Below are 14,427 nucleotides of genomic sequence, written 5' to 3'. Positions count from 1 at the left end.
AGAAATAGCTGGGTCACAAGGAAGAATCTAAATTTTACTATCCTGCCATATGACCTGCCTTGAGGTTTTGAGATTTTTGTAAGACAGCAGGGTATAAAGTAGTACAGCCAATGGGCAAGGTGAATCAAATGGGCAAAATTTGATGTATCTCAGGAATATATTAACCATCCAAAGTAATGTTAGTCATCTAAAGATCCCACCATGCTGAGTAGGTCAGAGTTGTAAATTCAGACATTATTAGGGCTTTGACTAAGCTCTGTAACTGGTGGCCAATTTCATTCTTTAAATCTCAACTCATTTACCTGCTTGGGAACCTGGACTTCTGCTAAGAGGAGACAGGGAGAGGGCACCATGGCCCTCGGTGCTGGTGGGACCCAAAGCAGAATTGGAGGTGCAGGTATAGGAATTGAAGGCAGGAAACTGCTGTAGATTCTCTAGGGGAATGTGGACTTCTGGGTCTGCAAAGAAAAGATGAGAATGGTAGGCCAATTTAGAATATCCCTCAAATCTTTTCCAACAGTTGAGGACAGTCAATATGAATCTCCCAAGAGTCCAAAGGATGTACATAGAAGCTTTAAACCCCAGATTTAGGGGCACCTGGGTGGCTCAGTAGATTAAGCATCCGACTCTTGGGTTCAGCTCAGATCTTGATCTCATGGGTCGTGAGATGGAGCCTGCTGGCATTGGGTTCTGCATTCAGAGGGGAGTTTGCTTAGGAATTTCTCTTCCTCTGCCCGTATCCCCTTACCATACTCCTACCCCACTTGCCCATGCACGTATGTACTCTCTCTGAAATACAGAAATCTTAAAATTTTAAAAATTAAATAAATAAAACCCTTGCTCTTACTATTCATAACTGAAGCCAGAAGATAAACAGGGGGTTATTCTATATACTATGAATATTTCCAAAATAAAAAGGGTAAAAAAAAATCCCCTGTTCATGAAACATCCATTTCTTTTCTTTCTTTCTTTCTTTCTTTTTTTTTTTAAGATTTTACTTATTTATTCATGAGAGACACAGAGAGAAAGAGAGGCAGAGACACAGGCAGAGGGAGAAGCAGGCTCCACACAGGGAGCCCAACGCAGAACTCGATCCCAGGTTTCTAGGATTGCACCCTGGGCTAAAAGCGGTGCTAAACCACTGAGCCATCTGGGCTGCCCGACATCCTTTTTTTTTTTTTTTCAAACATTTGGGATATGTGCCAAACAGCTACACAGCATTGGGGCCCCAGTTATATACTTATTCCGGTTTTGTATAAAAATAAAACTTATATTTACCATACTCTATGTAGTCAAGAACAATGAAATCTTTTCTTTTCCCTAGCTGAGTACTCAGTACTTTGTTTTCTGGAGGACAGGTAGGTCCTCATGTCACACTAATCTGGGTTCAAAGAAGCTTACATTGGAGTAGATCAAAGGACTCTGTATTTATTGGTACAAGAGAGCTCTTGAATCTAACCTTCTGTATATTTCCTAGTTTGTCAAGGTTTCTACTATATCAGATCCCCTTGGCAGACATCCTGGGTACAGATGTCCCTTTTATAAATAATTTAAGATTTTTATTTGAGAGAGAGAGAGAGAGAGATTGTGTGCACGCTCACACACAACTGAAGTGAGAGACGGAGAAGCAGACTGCCCTCTGAGCAGAGAGCCCAATGTAGGGCTCATTCCCAGGACTCCAGGATCATGACCCAAGGCAGACTCTTAACCAACTGAGCCACCCAGGCACCCCGAGATGTCCCCCTTTAATACAGTTAAAGGTGGGATCAATGTTCCATCTAGAGTACACAGGAGACAATTATCCCCTAAATTCAGCAAATCTCCCAATTCTCTTCCCAGAACATGTTTTTTCATCCACTATGCAAGATGAATTTAATCTCATCCCTTATTAAGAGCTATGAGCTTTGACTTGCATTAACCCACTTAATTCTCAAATAAGCCTATGAAGGAGGTACCCTTATGATTCACATTTAAGAGCTGAAGAAATTAAGTGACAGAGCTAAAATGTGAACCAAGCATTCTGGCCCCTGGGCTCAAGCACTGAGCCTCTCTATGATGATGCACAGCTGTACTCGTCAATTCTGGGAGCTTCTGAACTTACACTTGCCCTGTTTCTTGTTCTCCTCCATCTCAATCCTGCGTTCCCGGCGGCGTTCCTCCCGAGCCTTCTTCTGGCGCTGACGCTTCCTCTTTTCAATGTCATCTGTGGATTGGTCAGATGGTGAGGAGGCAGACTCAGGACAATCTGGCCATGAACTCCTCCCAGGTGACTAGTAACTAAGGTCACATAAGAAGGCACCCAGATTGGATGAATGGATGGAATGTTTTTGGAAGTATGGAGGCTCATGATGGAGCTCCTTAATTTCTCCCACACCAGGTTTCCAGTCAGAACCCCTGAGCTCCACTATGAAGAGAAACAGAGTGGGTGCAATCTTACCTGAGAATATCTCTAGGGTTTCCTTAGAGACCACAGGAGGCTGCAGAGCTAGTTCACAGATGCTGAACTCACAGGTAAGTGGCAGGTGAGAGAGGTATCTATGGCGCTGTCGAACGTCCTACCATGGAAAAGGGACCAAAACTCAACACTGGGCTGAACTCTGAGGACAGAGGTCCCCAACCCAGCCAACAGTACAGAAACTCACAAAGAGCACCCCAGCTCAAACAGCAGTACTCAAGTTATCACCATTTTTGCAAAGCCAAACAGAAATGTCAATTAACATACAATAAGGTAGAACGAGCAACCAAAAGCAGTTTTTAGCTTTGTGCTACAAATGAACTAAGCCTGGTAATAAATAATCTAAAGCTGATCAGCTGTTTGATTTTCTGGAGCCCACAATTGAGGGGGGAGAACAAGGAAAGGTAAAAAAACTAGTTGGTGGCAAAAAAACCTGGGATCCATTGACAGAATTAATGATAACTAGGAAGGTAGGTAAAGCAGATTTACCTACAAATAAAGTTTGGCCTGAAACAGTAAAAAAAAAAAAAAAAAAGCCCATCAATTTAAGTTTAATTTTCTTTTCCATTCATTTTCTCCATGTTTGATGGAAAGTTTATGGTACTCAAACAGTCTCTAATTTTGAGGCTGTTAACAAATTTGTGATTAATATAAGGATAACTTTCAAACGGCAAAAACTCACATATGTAAATTATCAGACAATAATTAACAAAAATTAACAGACAATATTATTATTATTAATAATTAATTTGGTATCTGCTAAACCAAAAATGTGTTTCAAGCTTGTATAATTAGTATAGAGCCTCTAAGAGCTTTTGGATTCCCTTGGACGTTTCTCCCAAGCCAAAAGGAAAAAGGAGAACAAACTCATCTTGAATGAAAGTGGGTCGAGACATCTATATTCCCAAGCCACAAGAAATGAACCTAGCAGTGGTGACTAATAGAACTCCAGCAAAGAAAGGGAGTACCATTCAATCCCTAAAAACTTTGTGGGTATCATCGGTGACAAAATACTTAGAGGGTAGCCCCAGTGGCCCAGTGGTTTGGCGCCGCCTTCGGCCGGATCCTGGAGACCTGGGATCGAGTCCCACGTCAAGCTCCCTGCATACAGCCTGCTTCTCTCCCTCTCCTTCTCTGTTATGAATAAATAAAATCTTAAAAAAAAAAATAGACTTAGAAATACAAAAGCTAAGATCCTTGAAGGATTATGAGCAGGGCCTGGATAGGCCACGTCAAAGAGATCAAGCTGATGGCACTCTGGAGCCATGCGCCCTTTGGGGCAGGCAGGACCTTACCTCGGACATGGAGTAGCCAGCGATCTCCACCACTACCGCCGAGATCTTCTCCGGGCTCTGCTCCAGGCTGCCGTATTCCCTCACAAGGCAGCGCACATTCACAGGGTGCAGGAACATGTGCTGCCCGTCCTCCGCTGAAGACAAGCGGCTCTCTCATACAACAGTCTTGGCCAGTCCTCAAGACAGTGCCCCCCAGACAGCTAGGCCTACCTCTCCCTCCCCGAGGCCAAAGGCACAACAGACCCAAGCACCCATGTCTAGTGGTAATACCTCCTCTTGCTAGGAGGCCAGGTCATCTCGCTGATACATCTCTACAGCAACCCAGCCCTCCTCTCAGGGACACTCACCTTGGTAAAAGTAGTAACAAGGAGAGCTGCTCAGATGTGTGAAGCCTGGCTTGCTGATGGGTTCCTGCTGGCTGGACTCAGTACAAATGGTCCCCTCTCCAAGACTGTCATCTGCTAACTCTGCGTCATCACAGGCCTCAGGCTCTGGTTCAGACACTGCTTCCTCTTCCTCTACCAGAGGGAGAGCAAGAGGACGAGGAGATCCCAGAGAACAAACTTCGGTGGTCTCTTCATCAAAAGCAGACAGATACTCTAGCACACCCTGTTGAGACAACTCTACATCAAAACAAAGTACCTGTGGCAAAAGTAGGCACAGGAACCAAGCTCTGGGCTGTTTTCCTTAGTTGCCACATTCACTGATTTAACATCCCCAGGTAAAGAACTAAGGAGCACAGAGGAAATGTTCAGAGCCCCCTCTTCTCCCCACAGCGCCCACCACTTCAACAGCAGCACTGAGGAATGGCAGCCGTTTAGTCTATAACCAGGACGCACTAACCTTCCTGGGTTGAAGCACAGACTCCTTGGCCAAGGGAGCCATCAGCACCAGTTGTTCCAGAGCAGGCATAACACCAGCGGCCTCCCCTCTGCTTCCAGGCAATCCTGACAGAGCCTCTTCCCGAGTCTAGATCACCAAAAAACCAGAGAAAGCTAAGCTTCCAGAAACACAATTTGGGCAATGGCTTACAATGGACTCTCAACAGGAGCAGAAAAGGCAACAAAACCCAATGGGAGGAGTTTAAGTACTTAAAATCCTCAATCTTTAAGGAAAAAGGAAACAAAAAGCACTTGGGACTCAAATAGGATGGTATTCTGCTTAGAATCTGTCAGTGACAATGATAACACTACACAGAATCTTTCTGAACAAAAAATCCAAGAACACAGAACTAGTCCTCTAGTTTTTATCAGCTATGCTGAGAGAGAGCCCCAATGCAAGAGGCAGCGGTCTGGTCAACCCCCACCTCAATCTGAAGAGCTCTATTTCCAAAGAGCTTTTCTTCTCTGAAATGCATTTGAACAAATGCTCTGCATTATAGGGGGAAAAAAAATAAATATACAGGACTCTGCTAAAGGAGGACTCAGAAAGAAAAGAATTCAAGTAACAGCTTCACCTCTTGTTAGTACTACATCCTCAAGCAAATTACCTTATCTAACTCATAACTCCATTTCCTCAGCCGTGGTAGGGGAGTTGTTATCTATCACACCAGGATATGAAACTTAAGCGAGATAAACATAAATATAGTACCTTCGCACAGGGCCTATCATATGCCAATTACTCAATACACAAAGGCTTTCACTGTTCTAATTCAGATTGGTAATTCTCAAAATATGATATGAGGATGAACAATATCTAAATCACCTTGGAACTCATTATAATGCAAATTATTAAGCCTACTAAGCTCAGACGAATCCACCTCACAGGGTGGAGTCCAACACCCAAGGATTCTGATGTCTGCTAAAGGGTAGAGAGCTTAGGAAATCCTGTATTTGGGGAATTCCTGCTATTCCAAATCCTCAGCAGGCACTGCTAGGGCCTGCTGGACAAGCCATATTACTCTCTTCAAAATGTCTCTCAAATAAAACATCTCAAATAAAAATTAAATCTGGGGCAGCCCGGGTGGCTCAGCGGTTTGGCACCTGCCTTTGGCCCGGGGCCTGATCCTGGGAACCCGAGATTGAGTCCTGTGTCAGGCTCCCTGCATGGAGCCTGTTTCTCCCTCTGCCTGTTGTCTCTGCCTGTGTGTGTGTGTGTGTGTGTGTGTGTCTCTCTCTCATAAATAAATAAAATCTAAAAAACAAAAAACAAAACAAAAAACCCCCCAAAATTAAATCCAAGTGTTTTCTTAAAAAACAAAAACAAAAAAACCTACCTTACTTAACTAAGCTCATCTAAGAGACTTCACTGACTCAGTTAAAGTTCATTTTAACTTCTTCCTTTCAACACTTTAAAAATCAATAGGTCTGCCCTTCTCTCCTAACACCAAATCCCAGGGCAAATGCTTTTTCAGCTGCTCCCTATTGGGTCATCTTAAATGTGGGACCAAGGTAACTTATCCTCACCATCCTATTGTGTTTGCAGTGTGTCTTACCTTGAGCTCCTGGATAGCTGCCTCAATAAAGCAGGACTCGGGAGTGTGCTTCTCCTCTGCCAGCTGCTGCTCTAGAGCTACTCTCTCTTCCCGAACCACCCGGTGCAGCACCTGCTCCTTAGAGGCCAGCAACAGCTTGGAGTACTGGCTGTGCTGTTCATCTACAGGGGGACCAGCAAAATCAGAGAAACCCAACACTCAGAGCTCTGTGTCCACATGCTACACAACATTTACAGTTTTTTTTTCCTATGTTGTGAAGATGAATTTAGCATAATTTTCTAAAAATAATTTTTTAAAGATTTTATTTATTCATAAGAGACACACAGAGAGCCAGAGACACAGGCAGAGGGAGAAGCAGGCTCCAAGCAGGGATCCCGATGTAGGATCGATCCCGGGACTTCAGGATCATGCCCTCCCCCACAGGGAGCCTGCTTCTCCCTCTGCGTATGTCTCTGCCTCTATCTCTTGTGTCTCTTATGAATAAAATCTTAAAAAAAGAAAAAAGAAAAAGAAAAAAAAGCCCTCGAGATGCTATTTTCCCACCCCCCCGTCCTATACATTTTCTATACATTTATATACTCATGTTCACTTAAAGAAATAAAGGTTTTTCCATAAATGATAAGCTTTTTTAAGTTTTGTTCTGCATTTTTCATCCAACGTGTGCTAAAATCTTTCAAAACCTTTTTTTTTTTTTTTACAGATTTTACTCATTCATGAGACACACACACACACACACAGAGAGAGAGGCAGAGAGACACGGGCAGAGAAGCAGGATCCATGCAGGGAGCCCAATGTGGGACCTAATCCCAGGACTCTGGGATCATGCCCTGAGCCAAAGCCAGAGGCTCAACTGCTGAGCCACCCAGATGTCCCTCAAAATGTTAATACAGGGGCACCTGGGTGGTTTAGTGGTTGAGCCTTTGGCTCAGGTCATGATCCTGGGGTCCTGGGATCAAGTCCTGCATCAGGCTCCCCTCAAGGAGCCTGCTTCTCTTCTGCCTATGTCTCCGCCTATGTCTCTCATGAATAAATAAACTCTTTAAAAAAATGTTAATACAGAGATCTATTCTATTTTTACCTTCTGTATTGTGTTCCACAATAGGATACACCCTACTTTAAGTTCCTTATGGAACACTTAACTTACTGCCAATTTCTATGACACTGTAATAACAAAAAAAATCCTTATACATGATCCTTGGTGCAAATAATTTCCTCAAGACCAGGCACGATGCCAGGCACTATTTTCAATAAAATGAATATTTAAAATGTATCTAACTAAACCATACCTGAAACCAAGAGTTAAACTACTCTGCAAACTCCCCTCTAACCTACCAGAATCCTAAAATTGTTCTGGAAATGCTAGAAATGGCTTGCCCAAAGGCTCAATTTCTGATAGTAGAAAGATATAACCAGTGGCCTTAAAGGATGTACCACAGGATTATTTACCCCTAAATTAACAGAACTCACCTCCTAGATGAATAGGATGGTCTACATTCATCCATTTGGATTTGGGCAAAGCCAACAATACCCCTTTCTCCCTCTTCATCAGCTGCATCGTAATGGTATCGCCAACAACGTACTGACGCGACTCTGTGGCAACAACACTATAACATGGACATTTAGACGGGAAAAAAGCAAGGAGTTAGCAGGTGGGGGTCTAATCTAGTAAAGGTCTCCATCTCACCTTTTGAGATCCTTCTTATGTACTGAACTATAACAGATGGGACATTTACTCCAGGTCTTCTCACTCAGTGAAAGGTAGTGCAGAATGCATGCCCAGCAGAAGATGTGTCCACAACGGGTTATTTTGGCTGCAGTAGGTGGATATAGGCATATTGGGCAAGATGGCACTTCATGGCTACAAATGCGCTGAAACAAAACAGCACAAGTCACACTTTCAAGCTGACATGGGACTGTCAAAGTTAGTCTCTCCTCTGCTATCCCCATCCCTGGTACATCTCAATACATCTTCACAAAATTGTTCAAAAATGCAGATATATAATAACACTTTAAATTGCTAAGGAAACCACAGTAACAGTTTAATATATACCAAGGGGCACTTGGATGGTTTGGTCAGTTAAGCATCTGACTCTTGATTTCAGCTCAGGTCATGATTTCAGGATCCTATGACTGAGCCCCACATCAGGCTCCCTGCTCCACACTGAATCTGCATGTACCCCTCTCCCTATGCCCCTCCCCCCACTCACCTGCACATGTGCACTCTCTCTCAAATAAGTAAATCTTTAAAATGTATCTATACACAAATATAATAACTACATAACAGGTATTTTAGGGGTTCTATATCAAAGAGGAAAAGTGACAAATCAATATATGATCCAATTAATTAAAAAAATTTGTATGTACACATACAGAAAGGCATGAAAAGGGTCAAGAAGTAATGTACCAGTAATTTTCCAACAGATTTTCACTTCACATGCATCTATTTTTTTTTAACCAGTGAATATAAAACAGGTTTCATGGGACTTCTTTGCCATTCTATGATCATTTTATGAATTTTCACAGTTGTTGGGAAGCCAGGGTTTGAAGCCTTTAGCTTTGAAATGATTCCATATCCCTAAAAGCTAAGAGCAGCAAGGAAATACCCAGAGCTCCAAACATCAACAGAAAACAAAACGTGCCAGTGGCTGAGACTGCAGTGCAGCTGGTGACCCATTTACCTGCCATAAGACTGAGGCCTAATTTGATACTGATTACTACAAACGGCTACTAGTGAAGCCATGTCTATGCAGTGAGCCCATCTGAGGTCAGGAGGGTATCCAGCATTTCTCATATATTTCCCTGGTTACTTCTTCCCAGGAGAGGAAGCTGTAGATAGAACCTCAATATTTCCCTGGTTACTTCTTACCAGGAGAGGAAGCTGTAGATAGAACTGTTTTTATACCTTCATTTTAGATAGGAGTCTTCCAATTCCCCAATCCTGTAGGCCAGTGCAATTAGCACAAAACAAACTCCAGGAGAAACCAGGACTGATCTCTGGGGAATGTCTACAGTGTGGCCATGCAGAAAAAGGTATTAACAGTGAAACCACCCCACAGCTGCTGTGTCACCAGGGTCCCTTTCTTTAGTTCTTTCTCCCACTAACAGCTAACAAGTTTAGCTGGGCTACTCACCACTTGTTCCACAAAGTCCCAATTGACTAAAGTATCAGGATCAGCAAAATGAACTGTGTAGTCTTGGTCTTCAGACACTACAAATTGGCAGCTAGAAACAGGGGAAAAGACAAGGAAAAGGCAGACTCTCAGAATCCACCAACATGCCATCAGCAAAAAACCATGACTCCTTGACTTAAAAATCAAATACAGGCCATTAGCAGCCATGGTTTGTGAAGTACTGAACTAGGACTTTAGCCTCAGTTCTCAGCCCTGGCTTGAGGAAATCCAAAGACTTGGCAAGTAGGAGTCTAAATCTATGAATTCTGTTTCTTCTGCTTTCAAGCCCAGTCAAGCTGCTGTAAGCCTCCCTTGAACTAAAATTAACCCAGACTATGGCCCCATCATTCAGCAGGAAGCCAGATTTCCTCCCTCCCCCTGAGAAATCCTGGCATATAGCTAGTCCTCAAGGCAGTACAAAGACTCTTCTCACTCAATCATTTGATTACCAATTTATATAAAGTACTAACCAGATACTTCAGTCTAGATTCAAGGTCAAATCTTACATTATAATTATGACACACAAAAGGAAACAAAAGGGAATCAGTATTTGAGCAAATGTATGCCAAACACTCCAACCTGTCATCCAATTCTCCCTTAGGTAATTCTCCTCCTTTATAGGGGAGAAGCTGAGTCTCAAAGTGGCTAAATTACCCAAGGTTGAAGGACAAAATAAAATTCAAATCTAGGTCCAATTTCAAAGTAAACACTTTTACTACCTCATAATGACACTAAAGCATTATTTTAATTTTATCATTAATTTATATACTTATTTAAGCATTATTTTAAGAACCAGGAACATCCATTTGAAAAGTTTTTCAAGTTGCCCCCACACACAAAGAGAAAGAGAGAGAGAGAGAGAGAGAGAGAGAGAGAGGAGAAAAAGAACCGGACCAATTCCCTGTCTCTCTCCCACAGCAGTTTAAAAGAAGCTTCTTCTAAAAAATAAAAATAAAATAAAAGCTGCTTCTCAGCTCCAACAACTGCCCAGAGGCTCAACCGCACTTCCCACCTAAAAGGAGGCATACTCACTTGGCCTGTAAAAAGAGTTCCTTGTTAAAAGGCTTATGTCCCCACTTGTTCCTTTTTCCCCAGCTGCCATGTCCACTGCCTTCAAAGTGACCCGCCTGGCCACGCGGTTCAAAAGTGAAATTCAACAAGTGGTTCAGATTGATCTTCTTCGGACCAGAGAACTGGGCAGGGCTAAACTCTGCCCGTTGAGCCTCTGCTACCTAGAACAAGAATGAATCAAATATTTCTGATTAGGATGACACCTCCTGATTTATAGTAGAAACTAGAATAACCCCTCCTTCCACATGGTTTAAAATACTAACTAAATGAAACATAGGCTTAAAGTAAACAATCTTCTTAGGAGAGGGTTAACACAAAAGTGTACCTAAGATCCAGGTGGGAGCAAAGTTGAGGACAAAACCTCTTAACATACAATCACTTACACTGTTCAGGCTGCCCTGCTAAAAGGCAATTAATTATTAAATGACAAAACCCAACACAAACTCCTCTAGCTATCTTGGAAGTACAAAGATTTACTTACTGGATTAATCTTTTGACAGTCCCATAGGACTCCTACACCTTCACTCTTATTACCTATTTGTTCTTTGGTCTGTTACTGACAAAAGTGAGTTTGTGGAACTAGAGTCTGGAGGCGACTTGCAGGCAGCTGCTAACTGCCATGGGCTTCAGGATCCTGCCAGAGACCTCCCATCAAAGACACACACTGCTATTCACTGTTAATTAAAACTGACAGAATTAGAACATGTAGGCAGACAATTTCAGTGTCCAGAAATAAACCCAATCAGCAGAATTGAAAGAGTTTAGAAAGTGGCAAGAAACCACACAGGAGAAATACCACTGCAAAGATGGAAGAAATCATGTTGGGGCTTTCTTAACATTCCCAAATTGAAGTGGTAGATACCGGTTATAAGTAAGCTAGTGCCATTTCCTAATACCAATTTCTCACTTAATGTCATAAGCACTGTGTCACGTCAGTCGTATTAGCATATAGTCCCTTTAAATGGCTATATACCACTACATCAGATAGGTAGGTATACTATAGGACACAGATTGTTCGTAGCTTCTCCACCAAAACAAAATAATGTTATGATAAACCTATTTTTGGATAGATCTTTGTGCACAAATATTTGGCCACATACAATTATTTCTTCTTATTGTATAGCAGGAATTACTGGGTCAAAGGAAATACAAATTCAAGGCTTTTGCTATTTAGTCTAAAAATTTAGAGATTAGTAAGCAACATCTGCACAGACATCATAAAGAGTACAGGAGCACCTGGATGGCTCAGTTAGTTAAGCATCCAACTCTTGATTTCAGCTCAGGTTATGATCTCAGGGTAGTTAGATGGAGCCCCCCATCGGGGTCCATGCTTGGCACAGAGTCCACTTAAGACTCTTCTCTCCCTCTGCCCCTTCCCTTGTTCATGCTCTAAATAAAATAAATCTAAAAAAAAAAAAAAAGAATCTAAAGAGTACAAAAAGGAACATGGTGAAAAATACCTTACATTGCAGAGGCAACCAATATGGCCTAAGATAGCTTATGCATATAGACCACAGTATATGACAGTATATATTAAGTACAGTGGCAAACCATAAACAATTTGACCATAAACAATTTCCTTCTATTTCAATAGATCCTGGGAGACAACACCCTCCTCTCCCCCACTGTTTATGTAACTCATCACAAGGAAGCTCATGACTTCCAGGTCATCCCCTGGCCTCTCATTCCCTGGATGCTCATTTCCATGTGGCTCTGCTATCCCCTTCATCAGTCTTCCACCCCCAATGACCCAACCTTAGGTAAGAGCTTATGCTTAATCAACAAAATCCTCCACACCCTCAACCTTTTATCATCACCTTGTTATCCTAGCTGGCCCACTGCAACCTTCTCCAAAACTGGCCATCACAATTCCTAATTATCCTTCGAACACACTGACCCTCTCACAGTTCCTTGACCCCCACTTCATCCAGTTAGCTGGCTCTCAACTCTACCTCAGGCACCCAATTCCCAAGGACATACCATCTAGAGCTGCACCATCCTATACAGCAACCACTACTAGCCAGATGTAGCCACTGAGCACTTGAAATGTGACCAGTATCATGTAATGAAATACCATTTTAGCTATACTTGGTAAAAACATTAAAATTAATTTCACCATTTCTTTACCTTTTTAATTTAGCAACTAGAAAAGTTTAAATTATATATGGACATTTCTACTGGACAGCACTGCTCTACATCTAGACCATAGGGTAACAATCAACACTTCTCCCACCATCTTAACTCTGAGCACCAACATCCAAGCAGCAACTTCCTCCTTTCTTAGCTTGCTCCCGTTAGTCTTGATTCCAATTCTTTAGCCCCTCTGAGATCTCCAAACTAGTGATCCAGTTCACCCTCACAATTTCTTTTCTTACTTGGCCTAGATCCTATGGTCAACTGCCCCCTTCTCTGTCATCTATACTTACCTGGCAAAACCTTCCCTTGATTAATCCAACTCTCTGCCTATATATTTCCACTCCAGCACCAGACAGTTACACACAAGAACACAACCACATCACACCAATCAGTCTCACTTAAGTAGACCCTTAGGCCATCTGGCAATACTACAACCTGATGGCATTTCTGTACTCGCTAAATTCCCCAGTCACCCAGACAACTCCATTCCTCAGGACTTCCAAGGCTCCTCTCTTAGATCACCTTCCTTATTTTACTGAGACAAGAAGATCAGAAAAGAATTCCTACATCCTCCTACCAATACTTCTGCCTTCCTCTTGTTACTGAAGATGAACTGGCAAAGCTCCTATCTAAGCCGATTCCTCCACTTGTATACAAAATCCCAACTCCTCAAGGACTCAAGGACAAGGTTATAGCAATTCTCCCCCTTTTCCTCTGCATATTTGCCCCCTCACAGGACAATCCCATTACCGGACAGATGCTGTAATTTCTCTAAATTTAAAACCTCTCAACTTCACACTCCCTCACCTCTCTTCGCCCCTTTAGAGCAAAGCCACTAGAAAGTACTGTCTGAACTTGCTGTTTCTTCCTCCTATCCTTCCATTTTCTCTAAATCTATGCCAATCAAGTTTTTGTCCTCACTGCTCTACCAAAGCAGCTCAAGGCCAACAACCTACCTTCATATTATCAAATCTAGTGATTCACTCTGTCCTAATATTCCATAACCTATCAGCAGAGGGCAAAACTGGTCACTTTCTCCAAAAGCCTTTTCTCCAAAAGCCAAAAGCCCCCCACCCTCCCCTTTAAAGATTTTATTTATTCATTCATGAGAGACACAGAGAAAGAGAGGCAGAGGGAGAAGCAGGCTCCATGCAGGGAGCCTGACATGGGACTCAATCCTGGGTCTCCAGGATCAGGCCCTGGGCTGAAGCAACACTAAACCGCTGAGCCACCCAGGCTGCCCATCTTTCCTCCCTTTTTGCTCATGCCTTATGATCCATACTCAGGCCTCAGTCCTTAAATTGCCTTTCTGCAGCACTCCTTAACAATCCCACCTAATTCCACAGCTGCAAACACCAAATGCATGCAGATACCTCTCTAGCCTGGGTCTCCTCCCTGAACTCCAGATTCCATTTACTACCTCTCTCTACTTAGAAATCCAGTAACCATCTCAACACAAACATATTCCTAAAATGAAGTTCTTTATCGCAACTCCTCCCTCTTCTCTTCCAACCACCCCCCGCCCAAAACCTGGTACTTCCTGGAAATCTTCCACACTTTGGGCTCCTGCCAAAAACATTCATTTATTCAAAGTTATTCATTTCTCTGCTCAGACCCCATATCTAACATATTTTTAAAAATCCTGTTGGTAAAACAAAAAAACAAAAAAACTCTGTTGGTTCTACCTTCAGATGTCACCCCAATAGGCATGCTTCTCACCAGTTATCACTGTTTCAAAGCTTCCATCACTCTCTTCAGAAATATCTTAAGAGCCTCCCTGGTTCCACTCTCCCCTTTAAAACTCCAAGTCAGATTATAGTACTTCTCTTCTTAAACCCCCAATAGCTTCCCATCTCTGTGAACAAA

At 42.6% G+C, this 14,427-nt stretch overlaps 1 protein-coding gene across 3 annotated transcripts in view; it reads right to left on the bottom strand.

Annotated features, from left to right (window-relative positions):
- The window catches only part of RNF10 (ring finger protein 10), a 35,424-nt gene that overhangs the window by 6,716 nt on the left and 14,281 nt on the right, over window positions 1-14,427 (bottom strand). For all 3 annotated transcript variants that reach the window (XR_005379267.1, XM_038575306.1, XM_038575305.1), the window contains exons 3-13: window positions 10,387-10,586; window positions 9,316-9,406; window positions 7,869-8,053; window positions 7,652-7,788; window positions 6,185-6,345; window positions 4,594-4,719; window positions 4,098-4,359; window positions 3,751-3,884; window positions 2,438-2,555; window positions 2,102-2,203; window positions 303-458 (exon numbers count right to left, since the gene is read on the bottom strand). Coding sequence is in view for 2 of the 3 variants with exons in the window: in XM_038575306.1 (XP_038431234.1) it covers window positions 303-458; window positions 2,102-2,203; window positions 2,438-2,555; window positions 3,751-3,884; window positions 4,098-4,359; window positions 4,594-4,719; window positions 6,185-6,345; window positions 7,652-7,788; window positions 7,869-8,053; window positions 9,316-9,406; window positions 10,387-10,586 (1,672 nt within the window). In the remaining variant the exon portion in view is untranslated. The remainder of the gene's footprint in view (window positions 1-302; window positions 459-2,101; window positions 2,204-2,437; window positions 2,556-3,750; window positions 3,885-4,097; window positions 4,360-4,593; window positions 4,720-6,184; window positions 6,346-7,651; window positions 7,789-7,868; window positions 8,054-9,315; window positions 9,407-10,386; window positions 10,587-14,427) is intronic.

This window comes from Canis lupus, chromosome 26, assembly GCF_011100685.1.
Source record: "Canis lupus familiaris isolate Mischka breed German Shepherd chromosome 26, alternate assembly UU_Cfam_GSD_1.0, whole genome shotgun sequence".
Taxonomy (NCBI): domain Eukaryota; kingdom Metazoa; phylum Chordata; class Mammalia; order Carnivora; family Canidae; genus Canis; species Canis lupus.
The sequence above is the reverse complement of the archived record's forward strand: the minus strand, read 5'-3'. Positions and strand labels throughout refer to the sequence as shown.